This window comes from Natrix helvetica (genome assembly GCF_964273705.1).
Source record: "Natrix helvetica genome assembly, chromosome: 2".
Taxonomy (NCBI): Eukaryota; Metazoa; Chordata; class Lepidosauria; order Squamata; family Natricidae; genus Natrix; species Natrix helvetica.
The window spans coordinates 174,296,129-174,321,622 of NC_138552.1; the positions used below are offsets into that span (position 1 = coordinate 174,296,129).

General features: G+C 42.8%; 1 protein-coding gene across 8 annotated transcripts in view; it reads right to left on the bottom strand.

Annotated features, from left to right (window-relative positions):
- SYNCRIP (synaptotagmin binding cytoplasmic RNA interacting protein) overlaps positions 1-22,903 on the bottom strand; it is a 28,005-nt gene extending 5,102 nt beyond the window's left edge. For 6 of the 8 annotated variants that reach the window (XM_081942183.1, XM_081942182.1, XM_081942181.1 and 3 more), the window contains exons 1-10: positions 22,750-22,884; positions 21,091-21,250; positions 20,328-20,446; positions 20,125-20,232; positions 18,378-18,491; positions 18,111-18,287; positions 7,512-7,647; positions 6,541-6,746; positions 4,028-4,177; positions 2,661-2,782 (exon numbers count right to left, since the gene is read on the bottom strand). In XM_081942183.1, the coding sequence (XP_081798309.1) occupies positions 2,661-2,782; positions 4,028-4,177; positions 6,541-6,746; positions 7,512-7,647; positions 18,111-18,287; positions 18,378-18,491; positions 20,125-20,232; positions 20,328-20,446; positions 21,091-21,238 (1,280 nt within the window). In that variant the 5' untranslated portion in view covers positions 21,239-21,250; positions 22,750-22,884. Of the gene's footprint in view, positions 1-2,660; positions 2,783-4,027; positions 4,178-6,540; positions 6,747-7,511; positions 7,648-18,110; positions 18,288-18,377; positions 18,492-20,124; positions 20,233-20,327; positions 20,447-21,090; positions 21,251-21,480; positions 21,771-22,749 lie in introns of those variants that run through there. The other 2 variants (XM_081942178.1, XM_081942184.1) reach the window with 2 other exon arrangements.
- Positions 22,904-25,494: the final 2,591 nt, after the last annotated feature.

Here is a 25,494-nt window from a genome sequence, read left to right on the forward strand (position 1 = left end):
GCAGGTTAGGCATGCTACAGATCTCATCATCCACAAAGAATGTCAAGGTGGCAGAGACTATAAGACAAGGCTTTTTCGCAGTTGCCCCTAGTTTGTGGTTGGAATATCCTCCCCTCAGAGATTATAATAGCCCTAACCCTGTTGGCCTTTCATAAATGTTTAAAACTTCTATTCCCAAACCTGGGACACTGAAGGTAAAGCTTGGCTGCATGACTATCTTGTTGCTGTGTATATTTGTTTTGGATGTAAATTGCAGAGGCAGTGATTGAGATTGGCACCTACAGAAATTGAATAAATAAGTGAATTGGAACCAGAATTTCCATTACTAAGTGAAGTGTTCAGTGATTTGCAACCTATTTATTATTTTCTGCCATGGTTTTTAAGCAAATCAATGTAGTTGTTAAGTGAATCACACAATAGTTAAGCAAATCTGGCTTCCCCACTGATTTTGCTTGTAGGAAGCAGTCTGGGAAGATCTCAAATCACAATCATGTGACTCAAGACCTTGTAATCATCATAAATTCATGCAGCTGTCAGCATCCAAATTGCAATCATATCATTGTGAGGATGCTAACAGTCCTAAGCGTGAGCATGTGTTGTCACTTTTTCAGTGCTGCTGTAACTTTGAACAGTTGAATGTTATAGATAAAAACATCCAAAATTAAATTAGAAATAAATTAGAAATGCTATAGAAAGGGAAAAATAATTTTCTACAAGGAACTTTCAAAGCATTTCATCATAAATCAGTCAAATTTTGCAAGAAACTGAAAAAACATAGAACACTTCCATTATTTAAAGACCGTTACAATATAGTTTTGAACAGCTACAAGGCAAATGCCTAGCTTTCTCAATGCAAGAGAAGGCTAGCCTAAGTACCAACTCTACCCCTCAAAAGAGGAACGGTTATGGATAATGCAGAAAGATTTTAAGATCATGGACAGCGGCCCCATGGGTTGGTGATTCCTCATCTCTGATCTATATGCATAAAACATCAAGATGAGCAAGGGAGCAAAAGAACTGCCCAGGAAATAAGAATGCAAGAAATCTTATAATTGAACCAAAATGTGGATCAATCAATGCTATAGAAATGTTTTTCCATTATGTAGGTTAAGGCAGCTATATAAAAGGGACAGAATGTTCTTATGTACAGCACATCCAGAAATGTCCTTTTTCATTAAGTCTATCTGCCTTTAGAAATCTAAAATGCTTTCAACAGTGTGATTTTAATAACATGTGGGTTTTTAATACCCTGTTTAGATTTTGTGTGTGTTGGGATTAGTTCGCAACTTTCTATTTTTTTTGTGTGTTTAAGGTTGAAACAGTTTAGGATGACATATATGTGAAAAAGACACTATATACCATACAATTAAAACAAGAGATAAGGAAAGGTCAAGCTATAAAAATAGTTTCATACAACTTATGCAGGCAGGCCAAGTGTGTATTTTAACTATTAAAAATACAAATCTGATTCATACATTTTAAATAAATTCATGTTAAGGTTATTTGAACACTTCCAAAACTGAGTTCGATGGAATATAACCCATGAAGTCATAATAGATTCCATTTTACAAGCCCTATATAAATTGTGGCTTGCTATTATCCTCAAACCCTTATGGTTCTAGCATATCTACAAATTACAGCTAATTTGCATTCTCTCCTCCCTAATTTTTTACAGCAATTATTTATGTCACTTCTGCTTGACATTACATGACTTTTGACTTGTGACTTTCTGCCAGCATCCCCATTGACTTTTTTGTGAGAAACTGGCTGAATCACATAGTAGTTAAGCAAATCTGGCTCACTCACTGACAACCTGGTCACAAATTATGATTATGTGAAACGCTGTAACTTCCATGAATAATGGAAACTGCCCAGAAGTGCTTGCTATGAGATGTGTAGCAAATAAATAAACAAATAAATAATTATCAATCTACAATTGTCTCTGAAAGACTAATAATCATATCCATTAATGGAGTTGCAGCTTAGACTATCATAGATAGATAGATAGATAGATAGATAGATAGATAGATAGATAGATAGATAGATAGATAGATAGATAGATGATAGATAGATAGATAGATGATAGATAGATAGCATGGCAAGTATTTATTTTAAAAAATACAAGCTGATCACACATATTTTCATGTCACAAAAGCTGATTTTTCTATCCAGAAATGCATTGATCCGATTAAACATTCCTCTACTCGTTTGGTTTTATTCAACTAGCCAAGAGGAATGTTCTTCAAAAATTTGGTTAAGTTTAACTCAAGAAGAATATTGCTTTCTGTGATTTAGAAAGTTTTTCTCCTGACCAACATGTCAATTACTGCTCACCGATTCCTATATTATTTCTTTTGGGAAGGGGAAATAATTTTCATTGGATCACATCTAAATGTGATAATCCTCGTACAGAATGGGATTCTAGTTTATCAATATGTATTAATCTGTTAACAGTTATTCTATCTCTACTATCAATAGATCAAAAGATCAGCACTTATATCCTAGGAAAAGCATGGATTAAAAAGGTGATATACTGACAACTATCATCATAGAATTCAAGTATACATATATTTTCTGTCCCATTACAATATAACCATTAACAGGTACATTATGCTTTAACACAATAATTCTACATATGAGGTAGTGCTTTCCATCCTTACATTTGATTTTTGGCAGCTTGTCTCTGTGCTTTCCGTTCTTTCCTTTTCTGATCTGGTGGCTTTGCAAACACAATTTCTATATTTTCTCCTTCTAAATCTTTGCCATTCATTCCTTCCATAGCCTATGAAGAATATAGTTTGTAATCATTCTTACCAAAGTAATATTACAAATATAGCACACAAACTATAAGTACAGTGGGAAAAATACCAATGTAGAACAAACAAGATAATTGCCTCTCTCACTACAGTCCATGTTAGTCTATTTCTTTATTTTTAATGCGTAAGATTTAGAAATATTCTCTGCAACCATGAAAACCAAGAATGAATATTAGGAGCAGAATTTCGGTATATTTTGGAATGAGTATTAACAAAGATCATAGTACCCGCTTCATACTTTAACTCATTTTTTAAAATAGAATTTGACACTAGCGGAAAATCTGAAGCAAACTGATTTACTTAGTATAATTTACTTGAGTTTACTTATTTATTGTCCTGGCAACAGTTGGTCTTGTTAGCTCATTCTCAACAATTATTCAGATTATTCATGAGGACAATGAAAACTAATGGCTTTAAATTGGCACACTATTGAGAGGATAATTACCGCATTTTTCAGAGTGTAAGACGCACCGGAGTATAAGACACACCAAGGTTTTGAAGAGGCAAATTAAAAAAAGTTTTTGCACTATGCAGACGTCTCAAAAATGGCCCGTTTTTTGTGAAAACAGGCCTGTTTCTTTTTTTAAAGGGCACGAATAGCCTTTAGGAGACTTGTAGAGTGCTTGGGAGGGGGGGGGGAATAGCAAAAAATGGCCTGTTTTTTCGTGAAAACGGGCCCGTTTTTTGTCAAAAAAAGGCTATGCACGGCCATTTTGGTGAAGGGACAGGGTTTTGGGAGGCAAAAAATGCTGTATTCAGTGTATAAGATACACCCAGATTTTCAGCCTCTTTTTTGAGGGAAATAGGTGTGTCTTATACTCTGAAAAATACGGTAAACCTTTCCTTATTTCTTAGTAAGAGAACCCAAAACCTGACAACATAAAATTGTAGCATAAATTTTAATTTCATGACAGATTTCTGAAGAAATTTCCACCAAGAATCTGTTCATGATTGCAGCAGAGTATCAATGTGATAAATACCTGAGAGCTAATTTTATGCAGTAGTTAAGATGTTAAGACTAACTACCAGGAGACCACAAATGCGAGTTCTGCCTTACATGTGAAAGGTAGGTGGGGAACTATGGGATAGACATGCCTTCTCAGGCCAAACCCACTGACATAGTTACGGTGGGAAAATCAGGAATTGTATGCCACTTTGAATTCACTAAATCTAAATCTACTAAATAAATGAAACTGGGAATAAAAACATACCTTTACAGCACCATCACGTTCATCAAAATGAATAAAAGCATAATCTTTTAGCTTTTTCACCCTTTCCAGTTTTCCAAATTGACTAAAAGCCTTTTCTAGTATTTCTTCTGTGACTGAATTTGCAAGATTCCGTACAAATAACACTTTTACCTAAAACAAAGCATTGTGTTAGCTTAGTATGACCGGTATAGTAATGCAAATAAAACAAGCATATGTATTAGATATACTTATTTAGCGTTTTTCAAAAAGTAATGGTCAGTAAGTCATAACTGGACACAAACCAAAAGCGTCTTAATTTACAAATGATTTTCTTAGCTGGACTATGGCAATGCACTCTGAAGGCTATCTTTGAAGAGCATTCAGAAGCTTCAACTGGCCAGAATGTGGCAACTTACGTAGTTTTGGGCACACTGCAATATTCCTATATAACACCATTGCTGTGTAAGCTGTAGTGCATACAATGCAAGCTACTTGCTATCACCTTTAAAGCCCTAGATGGCATGGATCAAATGACTTGCAGGATTTCTGATGGTCACTAATAGTACACATAGTTTTCTGTTGAAAGTTATGATAATGCTGAACAAATGGTACTCATACCTGGTTCTCTGTAGCAGCACCTCCCCTCCCAAGTCACATTAGTTTTCAATAATATGTTTTTTTTTACTTAGGCCTTTGACAAGAGAAACATTTTGTCCTCCCTTTCCTGGTTTTTTTTTTTTGGGGGGGGGGGTGTCATGGTGGCTCAGCAGTTAAGACATTGGTTAAGACAAAGGTTCAAGACCTAGGCACCACACCACACAGTGAGTGCCTGTCACCTAGCAGTTTGAAACCATGCAAATAGATAAATGGGCACTACTTTGGTGGAAAGGTAACAGTGCTCTGTGATGTCATGCTGGCCACTTGGTGTGGAAATGTCTTCAAACAGCACTGGCTCAATGGCCTTGAAACGGAGATGAAAACTGCCCCCTATTGCTATAGTCAGCAATGACTCGTGGATTTAAATCCGCAGGGATTCCTTTACCTTTTTCTCTTGGTTTTATTGTAATTTCTTTGTTCAGTTTATGACCTATTCAGAAAAAGGAGTTGGGCAGCATGCAAATGTAATAAATTTTTATATTATCATTTTATTTATAGAGCTAAGGTTTAACTGCTACAACAGAGATGTGAAGATATTATTTGCTTTAGTAGAAAGTCCCAAATTGATCAGGTACTTGCTCCTGTAATTCTGAAATAAAAGTGGAACTTAACATCAGTAATTAATAAAAGCCCCACCAGTTACAGGTGTAGAATTCAGTGCAACATCATGTAGATAAATGAGGATATTAAGGCTAAACAAAATAATAGTTTCTCACTGGGACCAGACGTTTAAGTCACACTCTGAATCTGTGCCAGTTATGACTATTCAGCGGATCAGTCTAGTTTGATGCATGCCCAAGCAAAAAAACAGGACATTCTTTCACTAATAACTAATCTCCACTCAGGATTGAAGTAAATTTCAAGGTACAGTGTCTAAGTAATGAACTCTTGATACACAAAATTCCTTTTTTATCCCAAATCTATCAACAGTTTCAACAATTTGGTTATAAACATTGACTTTACAAGGAGCAAGGAGGAGTATTTGCTCCTTCTAAAAGTGATCCCAGAGTCAGAGGACTTTTAAAGACAATCCTGGAGGTGGTACAGAAACTTTAGAAGGAAGTAACACATCCAGGAGGATAACAAATATTTCCACTGAGTCAAACACTATTAATGAAGAGGAGCCTTTCTATAAATAAAAGGTGAGCCCAGGATTCAACCATATTATAATTAACTATGTTTCCTGGAAAAACTCATCATTGCTAATGCTGAGTTGGAGCCTTTGAGGAATCCCTGTAGTTTGTGTTCACTGAAAAGCTTGCGATAACCTTTGCTCAGAAAAATCAAGGGAGGCAATCAAAGAAAACAGATCACATTGGGAATGTAACATAAAAAAGCACAGAAATTTAAGAAAACAAAGTGACAATACTGAATCCTATGCTGTAACAGACTTCACTGCCATAGCAAAAACAGGAATGGCAGAAGGTTGACAAGAGATCCCACATATTAAAAAATGTGCTCACACCTTTTGGCAGGGTCACACACTAACCCCTATAGGAAAAATTTAAAAACGTAGAGAAAACTTTTATCAATGAATTAAGGTGCTATGAGATTGAACAACAAAAGGGCGTAGGGAATATTTCACATTCCAAGAATGAAAATGTTTTTATGACATGTTGTTAAATATCGAAACTAAAATATGAAACAGCATCACAGGAGTAACCAATAGCTACTGGAAACGTCTATGAAAACAGATCATATAATTTGTATGAATTATTTTGTATAAAGCATCCCATTCAGAGCAGGGGCAGTAAATGTTAAATACACCATTTTACAGAACAGATTCTATGTTCTTATGATGTACATCAACAGTCACAATGTTTGCAAAAGCGCAGAAACAAATGCATGCTATTTTCACTACTCTTGTAAACGTTTACCTTTGCCATCACTTCAGGATCTGGATCTTCTATGGGGTCAGCCCATTCAACTGTAACAACATTACCCCAAACTTTCACTTTTCCACTCATTAACCTACGCCTGGCTTGAGCTGCTGTTTTGTGATCTTCATATTCAAGGAAACAAAAGCCTCTGTTCTTTTTTTTGTCATCAGGTTGGTGATACAATATTACATCTGTGAGACCCTCTGAAATTGAAGCCAGTCATATACATTTAACTGAACCATTAGTATAACATTTACTAAAAATAAAAATGAAATAAAGAAATAAAATAAAGAAATTTAAATTCCAATATAAACTATCGTTTAACAAAGCGAATCAGTTCCAGTTTCAAAGGACAAAAGATTAGAGTTGATGCACAAAGCACTTACATGGGTTTGGACATGGAGCCCAGTGAAACAGTTCAATCAATAAATTCGGTATTTATGTCACACTATGCCAAGGTGGACCACCGAAAACAAGTTACTGTGATGTCATGAAAATTTCATTTTCTATCAGGTATATCCAAACCACAGCCCAGAGGCTGAATGCAGTTCCATAAGATCTTTCAACATTATGTGATTTATATACATTAACTATGTTACATACATATTTTATATGCAGATAAAGTAATTTCCTCTTTACTCAATGGCTTACCCAGACAAGCCAAAAGGTTGGACACCCATGTTCTAAATGCTTTACAGCTTATATGACAAGAACAAAATGTCCCCTCTAAAATGGTGGCTGTTCCAAAACTCCATTGCCAGAGCATGCAATGCAAATGCTGAAATAAATTTGGAATGGTCTCTCAAACTTCAGTTTCTTAAACAATTCCCATATCTTTCTCTCAACTTTATCCCTTATGATCTCAGTTTACAAATGTCATCATCATCCAACATCAGCCGAAAGATGGTGATAAAGTTCATCACAGATCACTTTAATAACAATTACATTATTAGCACCTAGCAACATACCTGTTACTTTGCTAAATTCTTCTACAATTTGCTCCTTGGTTTTACTCTTAGGGATAGAGCCAACAAAGAGCCTATTATTGGCCACAGAGATACATACTCCAATGTGTTTCCCAGAACGAATTTCATGATTGTTATACTAAAAGAAAGAAAGTTATATAACAAATTACTCTTACAGGCTTACTCTTGCATCCAATTATACTTGATGAGTTTGGCTCATATGCTTGTGTCTTTTTTTTTTTTGAAAAGAAGTTTTATTGGTTTTACAAAATTTTAAGGAAAGGGGTAATGGGTATGGGTACAAATTTTGACAGCTACATCGTGCAGGAAATGGTATTCCCCCCCAAGTCTCATAACTTTTACAAAATGATAAACGGAATGTTATTGCTTAACTAGATCTTGACAGCTTATTTTTACATTATATCTTTCAATAATTTCAATCATTTACTTTGTATCTAACAAAAGGATTCATTGTATCAGCAATTGCAATGTTTTTTCTAACTTACTTTTGTGATCTGAGTTTTCTCATTGTTGCCTCCCCCCCCCCCGCCTGCCAGCAAAGCCTCGCCCCCTCCCTCCTTCATCTCTTGTGTACTGTCCGCTTTGTCTAGGAGAGCTTTGTTTTTTTCCATGAAAGCCTCCGCCTCCATAATTGTACTAATTCTAACTCTGGTGCCCTCCCAGAAAATCAACATACCTTCTGGCAAAAGCCACCGGAACCAAAATCCCTTATCAAATTTTTTTTTTGCTAATGGTGAATATTTTTTCCTCTTATCTCTTACTTTCTTAGGGATTTGTTTCAGGATGGCTATCTCTTTGTCCTTATATTTTAATATTTGCCCCCTTTGTGCCCCCAGAATCTCATCTCTTGTAGCCTTTCTAAGAAATTTAATATGAACCTCTCTTGGAACATTGTGTGTTCTAGCATAGGCTGAATTAACTCTATAAACCAAGTCAATATCCCATCCTAACTGCTGTTTGTCTTTTTTAATATATTCAGCTAACATTGTTATCATGATTTCCTTCAAGTCTTCATTGTCAGTCTCAATTATGTTTTGAAATCTAAGGAAAAAAGGACATCCTTTCAAACTCCATTTTATCATGTGGTTCTCAAGTTCTAAATTTCCTCTCTGGACCACTCTCACCTCCCCCCTCATCTCAGTTGTCCCCTCCTCCAGAACATCTAGTCTTTGTTTGTTTTGTGCACTTTGGTTTTGATTTTCTCTGAGTTGTTCATTCATTTCTCTCAATTGATTTTTCAGTTCATCCTGCCCTTTTAAAATCTTTTGAAGCAGCTGATGAGTTACTGATTCCTCTTCAGGGGCTTTAGGTTGTAGAAACGATGTTAGTGACTGTTGTCCAATTGGGCTAGGTGTTGAAGATGCTGGGGCAGATCCTGGCTTCCCAGGTGGTGGTTTCTTCGGAGCCATCATAAAAAAAAAAAAAAAAAAAAGCTCAGAGATATCTATGTCCATACAAAGAAATGGCGACTGTGGAAAAGCACAACCACGAGGCAGGCAGTCCAGACAGGAATAGAGACCTTCTATATAGTTCAAGTCCAATCAATTAACTCAGTCATTCCAAATCCAAGATACTATGTAGCAAGAGATGTTTCTGAGAGTCACGGAGGCAAAAGTATAATGCCAGCAATTTTCATAGGAGGAGTCTAATTTCAAAGAGCATAAAGACGGAGGAAGTATGCCATCTTGCTTCGCCAGCTCCGGAGATCAGGAAGCAACAAGTCAAAAGTTTTCAAAGTTTTTAAAGAAGTCAGATCATCACTTTTCTTTCACAATTGCATTAAGAGAGTCATTTTGCCATTGCTTATAACGAGTGTGATTCCTTTTAAAACTCTCTCTCTCTCCTCCGAGAGAGAGGAGATAAAGCCAGAGCCGCTTTCCCGAGGGGGGAGGGAAATCCCCCTCCCTCCAATCACACTTCCCAGGAGAAGATTGAAAGTCTTTTAGAAAGCTGATGATCTTTCATTTAAATATCAAAAGGAGAATTGGGGAGGATTCCCATCTCACTGCACTTCAGCTGTAGCCTTCAAATTGTCGATCATCCAGCTGCCTCAAAACGAAAGCGTGCAGGAGCTCCGTTGCGCACCCCCTCTCGCCTCTCGGGGCAATGCCGGAGACCCCCCACGGCCGCCGCCGATCCAGGGGACCCCCAGCGAGCAGCCCCTAAGGCAGGGCGCCCCTTCAAGGCACCCTGTGGCCCCCCCCAAGCTGAGGGGAGCCCACCAAGAGAGTGCAGGGCGGACGAACATGTCCGTCGTTCTCAACAACCGGACGCAGAATCATCGCTCATATGCTTAAGTGTCTTGAATGTTGTCCAACTCTTTCTCTTACATGAAAATTTGTTCTCAATTGTAAAGGCCATCAGAGGACCCTCTACTACATTTAAGAATGAAGGTACTAAGAACACTACTGACAAAGAATTTTAAGCAACTGTAAAGACTAATAACTCTAGCACAGAATAAATTCCAGGCTACAAACTGTATGTGCAATCTATTACTAATACAGGTCAAACAAAAAGTGTCAAAAATCATTTCTAACAAGCAGATACATGGAAAAAATGTAGGGCAAACGTGACCTTAGAACATGGAAAATCTGATACAATCTAACAGCTGCCAAACATCTGCTGTAACAAGTGGGATCTGAACAGTTAACCTGCCCCTCCTGACTTCCAATAAGTATGACACTTAGCAATAACAGAACTAAACATTAGCTTATCAGTGGTGGGTTGCCAATTTTTTTACTACTGGCTCAGGTGCAGGCCAGGGCAGGTGGGCAGAGCCTCCTGCCCCCGCTACTACCGGTTCACCCGAACCAGGCCAAACCGGGAGCAACCCACCTCTGTAGGTTATGTTGCAGCAGGGTTCCTATTTAAGCTACATTGTATCTAAAATAAAATAGAGGCATTCTTCTGAGTGAATTAACAAGAATGAATGAAAAAGAGCCAGTTTGGTATAGTTAGGTTCTTGCCTAGAAACCAAAAACTGAGTTCTAGGCCTTACTTAGTTATAAAAGCCAGATGGGCAACTTTGGGCCAATCTCTCTCAGCCAATCTATATGACAGGGCTCCTGTTGTGAAGAAAAATAAGAAGAAGGACTATTTGGAATGTTCTCTGCCTTGGATGGATGAATGGATCCTTTAGAGCAGTGATGGCGAACCTGTGGCACGCGGAGCCATTTGTCAGGGCACGCGAGGCGCTGCCCTGTCAGCTGGCCAGCGCGCATGTGCGCGCTGGCCAGATGAGTTCACTGTTTTTAAAAGCCATTTTTTCACCCTCCCCAGGCTCCAGAGGCTTTATAGGAGCCTGGGGAAGGCGAAAAGAGCTCCCCCCCCCTGGGAGGCCCTCTGGAGGCTTCAGGGACTGTGCAGAGGCTCCCCTGATGCCTTTGGAACACTTAAAATGACTCTCCAAGCAAACCGGAAGTCACTTTCGGTTTGCTCGGAGGGTCGTTTTGAGCGCTCCGAAGGCATCAGGGAAGCCTCCGGATGGTCCCTGAAGCCTCCGGAGGGCCTCCGGGGGGGCGGGGGAGGCTCTTTTCGCCCTCCCCAGGCTCCTATAAAGCCTCTGGAGCCTGGGGAGGGTGAAAAAAGCATATAAAAATGGGGGGGTCGCACCTGTTGTGCGTGCATGCACACTGGGGGGGGGTCATGCATTGCATTATGGGTGCGGCACGCCCGCACACGACCCCCCTGCGCTCCCCCCACTTGTGGCACGCAAGCCAAAAAAGGATCGCCATCGCTGCTTTAGAGGCAAGGCCTGGTTACTGTTTAGATGGAAAACAACTAGAAAAATCCCACAATAGGAAAACACCCCAGAAGACAACAGTAACAAATCACTTCCATACTGATGTCAAGAAAACTACATAGTCCCTGTCAAGGAAGGAACTAGAACAAATGTCCCGAGCTCAGCCTTCTGAACAGTAGCATTAGGGTTTAAAATGTGGACTCCAACCCAGCATCCTAACCATGTGAATCACTGCATATGCCACATACCACTCCAATAGGTTTTACTGGATACTTTGTTTTTTAAATACGATTATTATTGAATGCTTTTAACAAAGTAAAAATTATAAAAGAAAATAAAAATAAAAAAGCAGTAAATAGAGGAAAAGTAGAAAAGATTATAAAATGGCCCCCAATTTTCCTGGCAGTAATTTAGATACATTTATAATTTGCCCCTTCTCTCCAAAATTACATCGTAATTTCCTTCTTTCCATAAGCTACCCTTTTTAATTGCAATCTCATGATCTATAAAGGATTTCCAATAAATTTAATTGCTGATCTTTCTCTGATCAAAATACTTATTTTCTGTTGTTGGAACTAACAAATCCCCTGAATAAAGCAGAAGTCAAATTCCATGCTTCCAATATAACACCAAATAATATGTGCCAACCACTCAAATCTGTAGCACCCAAGCTTCTATAGAATTCTATCACTTCCCAGAAAATTCCACCAAAGTCAATGTTTTTTTTACCATAGAGTAAATCATATTTCACACCTAACCATAGTCAAACACTAATAGGATTGTAAGCAACTTTGCATAAGACACAGAAAAAGGTGTTGGTACTTACCTGATACGCCTCTTCTAATAAGGTGGAGATAGCATCCATGAATGGGTTAACACGGTCCGTGCTCTGATTGGACTGAGTCTGATTATTAATTAATTACCTGCCCACATAACCTGCCTTGTGAGTGCCCCCACCCAGCTTTCCGGCGAAGTAAATAATCACAGACTCAACGTGTTATCCAACCATAATTTACTGGTACTCAAATTCAATACACTAATGAGAAAAATTCAAATTCTTCCAACCAACGATCAGAATATTTTGACCACAATAACCGGAAGGAACAGTCCTCCTACATGGGTGGGGCGGATGCCATCTCCACCTTATTAGAAGAGGCGTATCAAGTACTAATGCCCTTTCTCAATAAGGATGGAGATAGCATCCATGAATGGGACATACCCAAGCCTGGCTAATTCAAGGGTGGGCTGTAGACTGTTCCGCACTGAAAACCTACAGCCTGTAAAACCCTGCGGCCGAATGCGGCATCTGCTGATGCAAACTTGTCTAATTTATAATTTTTAATGAATGGCAAAGGGGACGCCCACGCTGCGGCCCTACATATTTCGTCCAAAGACGCCTGAGTGGCCCACGCCATGGTGGTTGCCGCACTTTCTAGTAGTCGGCAGCAACACCTTCCGGCACCGACTTCTGGCGAGCTTCATAGGTGGCTGCGATGCACTTACCTACCCATTGTCCTATGGTAGCTATCGACACCTTTTGGCCGAATGATGGCTCTAGGAAGGAGACAAACTGTGCTTCTGAGCGCCGTAGGCTAGCCGTGCACTGAATGTGTGCCACTGTTGTTCTAAGTGATGAACCGGGGAGGGGCAGAAATTGGGAAGGATGACCTCCTGGGCCCTATGAAACCGGGACCCCACCTTTGGCATAAACAAGGGGTCTAGCCTCAGCACCACCGTGTCAGGATACAACCTACATAAGTCCTCTCTTACCGAAAGGGCGTGTAATTCCGATATTCTCCTAGCGCTACCAGGAATGCCACCTTCCAGATAAATATTTGCATGGGAACCTCCCATAGAGGTTCAAAGGGAGGCCCAGTAAGTGCCTCCAATACCTTTGTGAGGTCCCAGGAAGGGTAACCATGTACTGCTGGAGGTCGCAGATTGGAAGCCCCTTTCAAGAACCTCCGTACTATAGGGTGATGTGAAAGAGGTTGTCCCTCCCCCCAGGTAAGTATCATGCTAAGAGCCGCCACCTGTCTCCTGATAGTGTTAGGGGACAGCCCTTTTTCCAGATCATCCTGGAGAAACTCCAGGGCCTGAGAGATGGAAGATTCAACCGGAATGATGTGTTTGGAGTGACACCAAATGCAACAAGTCTTCCAGGTGGTGTTGTAAATGCGCACAGTCGATGGTGTCCTAGACGCCTGGATGGTACCTATGATTCTAGGAGAGAATTCACCCCTCTGGAGAGCTTGCCGCTCAATCGCCAGGCGGTCTGTTGAAGCCACTGCGGCTCTGGGTGTTCTAGTGACCCCTGGCGAAGCACGACTTTGTCCGCTGGAATCCTCCAAGGTCACTCCGCCGATAGTGCCTGAAGGTCGGCGAACCATGGCTGCCGTGGCCAGTAGGGTGCCAGAAGTAGGAGCTCTGCTCCTACACTGATAATCTTGTGGATCACCCTGGGTAGTAGAGGCACAGATGGAAAGGCATACAGAAGACCCCTGGGCCAGGTGCAGTGGAGTGCATCTATGCCCTCCGCTCCAGGTGCTTGGAACCTCGAAAAGAATCTGGGGAGTTGGGTGTTGTGCTGGGAGGCAAACAGGTCTACCATCGGGTCCCCGAACCGGTGTGTAATCTTCTGAAAGAGAGAAGGGTGTAATTGCCATTCTGCCTGGTCAATTCAAGACCTGCTGAGCCAGTCAGTTTGCACATTAGCCTCCCCCAAGATGTGTTCCGCTCTGATGGAAAGCAGATGACCTTCCGCCCAAGAGCCCAATGTGTTAGCCTCTAGCATTAGATCCCTAGATCTAGTGTTCCCTTGTCTGTTAACATGGGCCTTGGCTGTTGTGTTATCTGTGAGGATTAGCACATGCTGACCCTCAATGAAGTGTTGGAAACTCAATAGGGCCAATCTGATAGCCCGCAATTCTAACCAGTTTATGCTCATCTCTGCCTTCTCCTGGCAGCACTGACCCTGTGCCATGTGAGGCCCCATGTGCTCACCCCAGCCATAAAGACTGGCGTCCGTGGTGATAGTGACCCTGTAGAGAACTCTGAAATGGCAACCCTTCTCTATGGCCCCCGATTCCCACCAACGAAGGGAAGTGACCAGAGCCCTGGGCAGTGACACCTTGACGAGTGACATATTGGTCCTCTTCTTTTGAAAAGGGAGTAAGAACCACTAATTCCCTCGTGTGAAAACGAGCCCAGGGAACGATATAGGTGGCAGACACCATTTTTCCCAGTAGCTTGCATAACGTGGCGAGGGCCACCCTTTGGGACCTCCTCACTTCGGCCACGAGTGACCGCAGACTACGTATGTGATCCTCGGAAAGGAAGACCTAGCCGCCCACCGAATCTATCCAGGCCCCTAGGTGAAGGATTCTGGTGGTAGGTGTGAAATGGCTTTTGCCCTCATTAATGGAAAACCCATGAGTCCAAAACACATGTAATGCCATGGGGAGGTCAGCTGAAGCTGCCTCCCGGGAGCTCGACTGAACCAATGTCATCTAGGTAAAGTTGACCCCTGATGGGTATGGTGCGTAAGTATGCAGCCAGGGCTGCCAAAACCTTAGTAAACACATAACGGCCAAAAGGCAAAGCCGTGTATTGATAGTGGTGAAACAAAAACATAGAAACTGACAGTGCTCCTGCAAAATGGGAAATGTGCAGGTAGGCTTCCGTGAGATCAATAGAAGTAAGCATATCCCCGTCTCGAGCACCCTCCAGAATTGTACTTAGTGATTGTATCTTAAAACATCTATAAGGGACATAACAGTTTAACTTTTTTAAATTCAAAATGGCCCTCCAGCCCCCCGAGGCCTTGGGAATGACAAACAAGATTGAGTAAAACCCTTGCCCGACCTGCGTGGGCGGAACCTCAATGGCTTTAATATCTAAAACATGTTGGATGGCCAGACCCATCAGGAGGCGCCTCTGGGGGTTACCAAAAACTGGACACTTAACAAAGAACTTGGGAGGGGTAGAGATGAATTCCACAGCCAGACTGAATCCGACCATTTCCCTGACCCAGGAATCGGATGTTATGGCTTCCCACTTGTCAGCAAAAAATTGTAATCTTCCGCCAATAGGAGGCCCATCCTGAGGCAGATTAGGGTTTGCGCTAGTTGCGGTTACCCGAAAGGGCTGTCGAGACTGATTGCCCCTCTGTTGCCGGTACGGCTGCTGCCTTGACCGCTGGCCGTAACCCATTTGGGGACGGAAGCCCGAGGGGGAATAATCTAGCACCTAAACAATCCCCCATACTCCTGGGCCCGAAAGGGCTGCCTCCTAGAGTAAGGGGCCGGGCAAGGAAAACCCTTCTTTGGGTATGAGGGAAGAACCTTACGCTTGGTCTTTGCCCTTGACAAGCAGCAGAGTAAGCGCATCCCCAAAAAGGGCACTCCTTTGTAAGGCTCCGAGGCTAGCTTCCATTTATGTTTCATATCAATTTGCCACTGTCGTAGCCATAACTTTGCGGTAAGCCACCGCAGAGGTCATGGCCTTGGAGGAGAATCTGGTGGCACTCAGGGTAGTGTCCGATGTAAATTGCACCGCAGCAATGATTTCATTCAAGTCCTGGTGGGCCCTAGAGTCCCCTGCCGGAATACGCTCTGTTGAAGCCAAAAAAGGCTAGATCTTCAGAACAATGAGGCCGCTGAAGCGGCTCGCACCGCCCATGCGGCTGCCTGATGACCCCGCTGCAGAACCTGGCCCAGGCGTCAATCCTCAGGCTCAAAAATGTCTTCCTGGGATCCTGGCATGACTTTGGCAGTGTGTAGGGCTGTGATAGGGGTATCGTTGGCCATAGAAGAGTCTTATCTAGCTGTTCAGCGACATTGTAGAATTGCTTATCATTCTCAGAGGGACTGAGTCCGGATGTTGGGGACGACCACTGTCTCTGTACTGCGTCCACAAATAATGGAGGAGACGGTATGACATCGGCTTCCAACTTGTGCTCCTTAAATAGAGCGCTGGCTGTGGCCGGCTATGGTGGGGCCGGTGGAGGCTGGGCCTTCTGTTGGAGCCTGGCCGCAATCCCCTGCCGGATGGCCTCTGCCAAAAAATTCTTGAATACCCAATGAGGGTGGCACCGTGACCATTGGAGGCAAAGTCGGCCAGGTTGTTAAATGTCCCTCTTGCCAAAGCCCAGCCGCTGTTGGGGTGAAGGTGGCCTCAGGGGCCTTACTCAGTGGTCATGGGGCCACATCCCCCGAAAGGCCAGAGGTGTTGATGGGGAGCATTGGGATGAAAGGCCCCTGGGTAATGTCCAGCTGTAATGGTGGCAGCTGGGTGGGCGGGGAGGGTGGAGCCTCCCCTTTCTCAGGGTGCCTCAGCGAATGCCCTTGTTTATCTTTGTCTCCGGTTTTTGAGTCTTTCTTAGACGTGGAACCTTTGTGTGAAGAGGAGGAGGCCTTATCCTTGGCCTTTCCCCTGAGACAGCCTGTGCAGGAGTAGTCTCTATTGGGGGGCAAGATGCCTGACCTCCCAAAAGTAGTCCCTGGTCGGGCTCTGCCATGTTTCTGTGGGCCGCAGCAGGAGTCTCTGTGACGCTGCTGTCTGCCATTCTCTCGGCTGCCGGAATTGTGAGTCAAAATGGCGCCCGCCAATGCAGCTCCACCCACTTCAAAATGGTGGCCGTGCCTCTATTAAGACCTTTTTAACCGCCTCAGGCTTCGCAATACCGCGGCCTTCAGTGAAAACGACCCCCCGCCGTCATGCAAGCCTCCTGTGCAGTTCTGGCGCCTGTCACAAAGCTCTGCACCGAGAAGGGATTGGTCAAGCCGCCGCCTGCGCTAGTTGTCACCGGCCATACCCAGAGTCACTTCGCCAAACTGACAGGCGGCGCAATCAGCTTGTTCTCGGTCAGCCGTGCAGCCGGAGCCACGGAATAGGCTTAATTTGTCAAATGAGATGCCTCAGTTATTGCATATATCCCCCAAAGTAGGAGGATTGTCCTTACAGAGGCAAGGCCTGTGGGGCAATGCCCGGCGGCCAGTGACAGGTAAGCTCGGATTACCAATAGGCAAGGCAGTCTCCAGAATTCACAGTAGTTGAATTTCAGTAGATGGTAAAAGGATTCAGCATGGATGAAGTAAGGAATGGATAACACGACCATCCTAGAGGGGACTGAGTCGGGAATCTGGGTGGGGACACTCACAAGGCGGATTATATAGGCAGATAATTAATTAATAATCAGACTGTCCAATCAGAGCACAGACTGTGTTAACCCATTCATGGATGCTATCTCCATCCTTATTGAGAACAGCAGCACTATTTAAAGTTATGCAAGAAGAAAAGATTACACTTAGTAGGACATGTAACAAGTTTACCAATGTTTTTTCTATTCTGTTGGAAAATTGGGGTGTACTTATATTTACTAATGGTCAGTCATAGCACTAGAGAAAAATACCAGTCCATTTTACCTAATACCCAAACAATTTTAACATATTCCTGTAGTTTCTATACCAGTTGTACAGAAATGCAACACATTTACTAAAATAAGCCCAACTGAATACCTGATTTATAGGTATTAAGATGCATTTATTATTGAAAACTAGAGTGGGATAAATATTCCCCTCTTTAAAAATAAACGGTCATTCCTGGCCTTTAAATAGCTGTATGGCAAAAATACCATATGCTGAGCATTACAAATAAAATTGACAAAAGTCTTAAGTTTTAATATGTTCAGTAACAATATACAGATTTATGAAAGCCACTAAGTTTAAAAATCAATTCCATTCTATAAATTACAACATAAGCAGAGATTAAGATATTTTACACAATTAGGAACCACAATAGTTGATTTTAAATTATCACAGAAAATATGAAAAACTTACCAATTTAACAGCTTCCTGAGCTGCCTCTTTGTTACAAAAAGTGACAAAAGCATATCCCCTGTTTAGACCTGTCAAGGGATCCATCATTAAGCGGAGATCCCAAATAGGTCCAGCTTTTTCAAATAATGGAACTAGTTCATCCTCAAATAAATCTCTTGGGATTTTACCCACAAATATCTGTAACAACAAACCAAACACATTTTTTTAAAGAACTGAGATTTAAACAGAGAAACAAATTAAATTCTCCAGATATGTTGCATCTCTTACCTCAGTGCCAACAGAAGGCTGTTGTCCTGAATAGACACACTCTGGTGGAGGACCACCATACTTCCTTTGTCCAGTTGTCACATCAAGTGTATAACCCGTTCTTTCTAAAAGAGCCTTCAAAGAGAGTTATAAACCAAGTATAATCAATGAATACTAATAAAATATTCCATTAATATAGAGCTATTTATTCTGTAGGTTCTCCAACCTATGTTAAGTCTGCCTTAAACCTAATTTTCCTATTGGATCATGCAACTGATATGTCAAGTGAATCTATCTAGCAAATCTAATATCAGAACATAAACAAACCACTTGGGTAAGAACCAATGTAATGCCAAAGGTAAACATTTGTCATCTTTCTAATGTCAAATCTGTTACACAAAGTTTCTTAATTGCTTGGAAAACATCTGAGAACTTGGATTGTGAAGCAATGATATAACATCTAAAGAAATAATTATTGCAGATGTCATTTTCTGCAGAACTACACTACTAGACATCCATATGCATCATCTTACAGTACCCTTCTTCAATTAGAAAAATCTGGGAGATTTAATTTATGGATCAAAAGATGAAGGGTGCAGAATCCTTCTTTCAGAGAAATGAGGTTAAGACATAAGTTTCTGGCACAACTAAAGCAATAGGTAGTGCAAGTGAAGTTGCTGCAACTTGTTATGAAACACCATTTTCACTTTCCCTCGAAGGGATAGATAAGATAGATGATAGATAGATGCATGCATTCCTTAGACCAGGGGTGCCAAACTGGTGGCCCATAGGCTGGATGCATCACACACAGACCATACCCACCCTAGCTCGGCAAAGGGAAAAATGTCATGAAATGTCACGTGACGGCAACATGACGCAGCACGTTTAACACCTGTGCCTTAGACACTATTAAAGATTTCATCCCTGCAAGCACATACATTTCAATTTCACTCAACAATATAACTTAGTAATTCAGTAATTAGGAAGGAAAAAATGGAACCAAAATAAGAATAAAAACAAAAAGTTTAAAGTCATGGGAATGGATCTGTGCTATGTGTAAATGTTATGTTCAAATTATTTAATCATTTCATTGAGCATTACTCTGGATTTATTCATGACAATAAGAATATTTTTTGTAATTTTTCCTGGTAGAACCAGATGAAATATTTGTGAGATATATTAAAGGGATTCAAGATGAGTGAGGCACATCCTGTTCTTTAACCACTGAAAACTTAATAGTACTAGACTACTTGTACTAATAACATCATAACATTATAACATCAGGTTATGTTAAAAGTAGTTAGAACTGCTGGTTTTTACATCAAATCTCAGGTTACACTGCTGATGAAGTGCACTACAACTTAATGAAGTCCTTTATAAGTTATTCACATATATCCTCCAAAAGCAAGATATAAATCAACCCTTCAAATCATAGTGCCACCGTAAAGTGTAAAAACATCAGTATAGAATGCCGATTATACTGTCCTAGTGTCAATTAACTTATTTTAGGTTCCTGAAGTATATTATCAATGGCATCTCCCTTAACAGGTATGAAACAAAAACTGGATTTATATGGAACATTACATGATAATATCCACAAGAGACAGCTACTAAAATATATCTCAAGTATAAAAACTGAGCTGATTTCCAGCATTGCAGGAAATATTGTTTTGAATGACATTGATCTTCAGAGGGGGAAAATACCCTATGGCTGTATTCATACTATTAAAGCACCATGGGCTTAAGAAAAAGTTTCTTACAAACATACCTTGATTTTTGCCTCATCTGGTCCTTTGTTGATATCTACCACTTTGGTCCCTTGTTTTTCTCGTTGTCTATATGTTTTCATGACGCCACATAAAAAGGCACTTTTGTTCTGAAAAAAAAAATTCATAATGGATCAGTCGAAGATAAAGCTGTTTCTGTATATGCTGAAATAAATTAAACAGAAATACTTCCATAGTACATTACCTGAACATGAGAGAGATCACTGTCTTTAAATTGTTGAAGCACTGCCAGTGCACCTTCTTCAATAAATTCCTTTAAAGCTTCAATAGCTCTTTCATCTAAATCACTGTGAGCAACTAGTCCTAGAAAAAGAAATATTTTATTCTAGGATATCTCACTTAACTATTATAATATTCAGAAATGCATCTTCTCAAATTAATTACTAGTTGTTATTAATTGCGATGTTAGGAATTTTTCACATACTAAAATGCCAAAAACATTTTATTTTATTCCTTCTGGAACGTGAACACTTAAGAAATTCTAGAAAAACTTATTGCATCTGAGTAATTACACAATACTTTTTTGTTTCTAAAAGTAACTGATGAAAACTCTCAGCCATTCTACTGCACTTCAAAACTATGCTTCAGGACATAACTGAAAACACTGTAGCCACTACACCCAGGAATCCAAGCAGTGAATCAGAAAAAAGAGACATATGCAATTACTACTTCACTACAGTCCTCCAAAGACACACAACCATAATCCGGTATGAACTATTCCTAAAGGTTTACATTCCAACTGCCTGCCCTCACCACCACCCCTTCATTCAATGCCAAAGGCTACTCTAACTAATAGAAACATTGCATATTAATATTGATCACCCAAAAAATTAAGAAAACTGCAGTCCCCATACTTTTTTGTTTGGAAACCACAAAAAGTTGCTATTTTAGCCCAAAGCAAGGAAAGTCCAATAGAAAATAGTGAATTTGCAAGTTTTACATCTTACCTGCAATGTAAATTTCATCTAGTTTTTCAGCAACTTTCTGTGGTAAACCAGCACCAAGCAATGTCTGGAAATGCTCAGAATGGGCAACTGCAGCAGAAGTATCCATGGGCTCTTCAGTACCATTCCCATTAACATGTTCAGAAGCCATGTTTCCAGATATCTGTTCAAACGCAATAAGCATAATTAAGCTAGAGACCTTACAAGCCAAACAATTCGGGTGTCAATATATGCAGCTGCCTCCAAGGTGCTCGCAGTGTTTTAACCCGCTTTCCCTACCGTTTTTCGAAATCAGAAAGCTTAACAACCTTTTTTACATTTTATTTTTCCAAATGCAAAGAACTAATAGCGCAAAGCAATATCCTGAAACCACTGCCAAGCTCTCTGACTCACGTCTCTCTGAAGCACGCCCTAGAAAGCTTCGAAGCAGCTCTTCTAACTCGTAACAAGCAGCAAACGGAGGGGTGAGGGGAGAAAAAACGGGCAGACGCCACCGCTGTGTAGCCATCCACAGACTAACTCCTTTCGCCCTAGCCGCCCTGTGTACTTAACCTCTACACTAGACCCGTTCCTTGACTACATTCAAAGCGTGTCGCCTTCCCGCCTCTCTGACAGGGCCTAAGCCGCCAGGCCAAAAGGAACAAAGCGCTCTCTTAATCCGCGCCCAATCGAGGAGGCGGCGGTGGCTGCCGCCATAAATCTGAGAGAAACACGTGCTCGGCGCGTTCAAATGTGTCTTACAACTTCCTCCAGCGACCGACTTCCCTCCCTCCCTCCTTCTCCCCCCCCGCCCGGAAAAGCAGTCTTTCCCCTCTCACCCCCCCTTTTTTTCTCCCCTCGGGGAGAAGAATTGCAACACCCTGAGCCCTATTTCGCCACGCGGGGATGTGGGTGGTTGTGGGAAGGGGAAAGCGAGAGGAAGGTAAAGAGGAGAAAATGAAGCGCTCGACATCTGTCCGGCTCTTCCCTCCTCCCATCCCGGAACAATGCATACAAATCACAGCTCTTCTGCCGCCGCCGCCGCCACCACCACCACCGCCCCGCCATGCGTTTCCCACCAACTCCTGTGCGAGGGGACTTCGGTTTCCCAGGACAGCTTCTCCGCCGGGCCCACCCGCTTTTTACGTAAATCCGAGGCAGGCGGGCGGTAGCTCCCCCCCCCCTTTAACCCTACCGCCACATCGGCGGCCCCCGCCGCCGGGAGTCCCTGCCCTGCTCCTTCCTTCCCCACCCCACCGGCGCCTCGTGGCCAATGAATGGCGCCCGGACAATGAGGCGCTTGGAGCCTGTTCCGAGGACGGGCAGAGGCAGGCGAGCACGCGGATGGGGTGCCGCTTCCACGCCATGCTTTCGGCCTAGCGTAGCTCGCCGCCGGGAGTCAAGAATGCCTGGCATGCGGCGGCGGCAGCGGCACACGCTGCTCTCGGACAGGCCGCTGGCTCAAACCGTCCTCTTTGTTTTAAGCCCCGCTTCATATATTTATTATTTTTATGGGCGAAGGGCCGGCTACCCCCGGGGGACCTTTTCCCTCGCTGGTGTTTCCAGCCCGCGCCCGCCTCCCCTTCCTCCTCCTCGGGAGTTGTTTTTTTGGGGGTCTCTCTCCTTTTTTCATGCCCGACTCCCTCCCTCCCCTCCGCTTGACAATCCCCGGCGGCGGCTGACCTGTGTGGGCGAGCGGCGGGGGTGATGAATGGTGAGCGAAAGAGCTCCGGAGGGGGTGGTGGGGGGCGCAGTGAAGGAGCTGCCCCTTCTCCGCTCCCTCAGCGTGTCCGGAGAATGTGCAGGAGCCTGCGTAAAATGGCGGCCGCTCGAGCGCTCACGCCGCTGCTGGCACCAGCCAACCCCAGCCCCCTTCCACTCGGCTCAGGCAGGGAGGGGAGGGGAGAGGCGAAGAGGAGGAGGAGGAGGAAGAGGCGGCGCCGGCGCAGCGCGCGCGCGCACGTCTGCTGGCGCATCCCCAACGCCGGGGTCTCCCGAGCCGCTCTACAAGGGTTATCGCCCCGCCTGCTGCTGAGGGAGGGGGGGAGGGAAGGGAAAAAAGAAAGAGCTGAGCTCGGAAGCAGGCGACCAACCCGACAGCGCACGCGCGTGACTAGATGCATCCCTCGCGTAGCAGAAAGTTCGTCCTCTTTTTTTTTTTCACAGGCGGCCGGTGAAGGCTTGGGAGCGTTACGGGATCTCTTTCCCCCCCCCCCCGCCGCCCCCGAGATCCTGAGCACTCCCTGGTGCGAGTGAATGGTAATTTTATTCTCAAGCTGCTTCTGTGACAGACTTACTTGCCGGTGGGAGGGGGTGATGAATTTTTGAATGGCTGAGATCGTGTATTACTGAGATCGTGAATAAAAATACTAGTCACAATAGGTGGCCCATAAATATTGAAAAAAATCAACGCTGTAGTTAGGGAAACATCACATCATTTAGATCATTACAGCAGTCTCCGTGGCACCAGGGTATACTCCCCATTCAGGTACAGATAGTCCTCAAATTATGACCACAGTTGAGCCCAAAATTTATTTTGCTAAGTGAAACATTTGTTAAATGGGTTTACCCAAGGATGCTTTTTTCAAGAGGCAACTGGATTTTCTGGTTTTTCCTTGAAGATGTTTCACTTCTCATCCAAAGCAGCTTCTTCAGCTCTGACTGGATGGTGGAGAATGGAAGGATAGTGGTGGTTCTTGGATGAGAAGTGAAAGGTCTTCAAAGAAAAAACCAGAAATTCCAGTCGCCTCTTGAAAAAGCACCTTTGGGACAACCATGACCTAGATGACTGAGAATCTCCATAGGTATTTAAATGGGTTTAGCCCATTTTCTTGCCACAATTGTTAAGTGAATCATTTCATTTAAGGTAGTAACATGGTTGTTAAATGAATCCGGATTCCCCACTTGTCAGAAGGTTGCAAAAGCTGATCACAGGACCTCAAGACACTGCAACCGTCATAAATATGAACCACTTGCCAAGCATCTGCATTTTGATCTTATGACCATGGGGGTGTTACAACAGTCATAAGTGTGAAAAGCAGTTGTAAGTCACTTTTCCAGTGCTGCTGTAACTTGGAACAGTCACATTATTATTCTGAGTCAGTTAAGCATTTCAACACAGCAGCAATGAAGCAATGTGAACACAAACATCTGCAAATTACTGTTAAAAAGGGCAGCTTCTTGTGAACATTTGATTATGTACCATCAAGTTGTTTTCCACTTCTAGTAACTATGCAGTTTTCTCCATGATCTATCCCTACCCTGGTCTTTCAGGTCTTCCAAAGACGCACTCATCACCACTGTAATGGAGTCCACACACCTTGCTGCTGGTCTTCTGCACCCCTTTAAACAAGATGCAGTTATGTAGGTAACTGCAACAGCTTCCTCTTCTTTGTAACTTTCATTCTGACTTTTTAGTGAAAATAAATGCAAGGCAGCTCACTGCAATATTGGAGGATACTATATAATCTATGTCTCCTCTTTGTACAGTCTTATTTATTTATTTATTATTTATTTTACCATGCTTCTAGACCGCCCCCTCTCCCAAAAGGGACTCGGGGCGGTGTACAGTCCATGCAAAATATATCAAAATACAATAAAAAATTGAATATGTACAGTTGGAATGGAGGTTAAAAATGGAATTAAAAGAACTGTACAAAGCAGTATATATAAATATAGGTTTTTAAACCCCTAAAACACACACAATAAATTAAAAACAATACCCCTAAAATAACCAGTTAATAGTACATTTGCCAGGAGGGACAGTTGTAATTATGCCAGGCCTGCTAATCGGAACAGGTGAGTCTTCAATTTTTGCCGGAAGGAGCGGAGGTCAGTAGTGGTTCTAATGTCGGTGGGGAGGTCATTCCAGAGGGTTGGGCCCATCACAGAGAAGGCCCTACTCCTTGGTGTCGCCCGTTGGCATTGCCTAGTGGACGGCACCAGGAGAAGTCCCTCTCTGTGTGAGCGAATTGGCCGCAGGGATGTATGTGGGAGGATGCGATCCCGCAAGTAACTAGGTCCCGTGCCATGGAGCGCTTTAAAGATGGTAATCAGCACCTTGAAACGCACCCGAAAAACCACAGGTAGCCAGTGCAGCTCGCGCAGGAGAGGTGTTACGTGAGAGTACCTCGTACTCCCCATCACAGCCCGCACGGCTGCATTCTGAACTAACTGCAGTCTCCGGGCGCGTCCCAAGGGCAGCCCCATGTAGAGCGTTGCAGTAATCCAGGCGGGACGTCACCAGCGCATGAGTGACCGTGCGTAGGGCATCCCTGTCCAGTAGGGGGCGCAATTGGCGCACCAGGCGAACCTGGTGGAACGCCCCCCTTGCCACGGCTGAAGGGTTATTGTACCAGAACAGTTTTTGAATCAAAGTACAGTTAAAGCTCCAGAGCTGATGACCTCCCTAAGTTGATCTAATTCTCG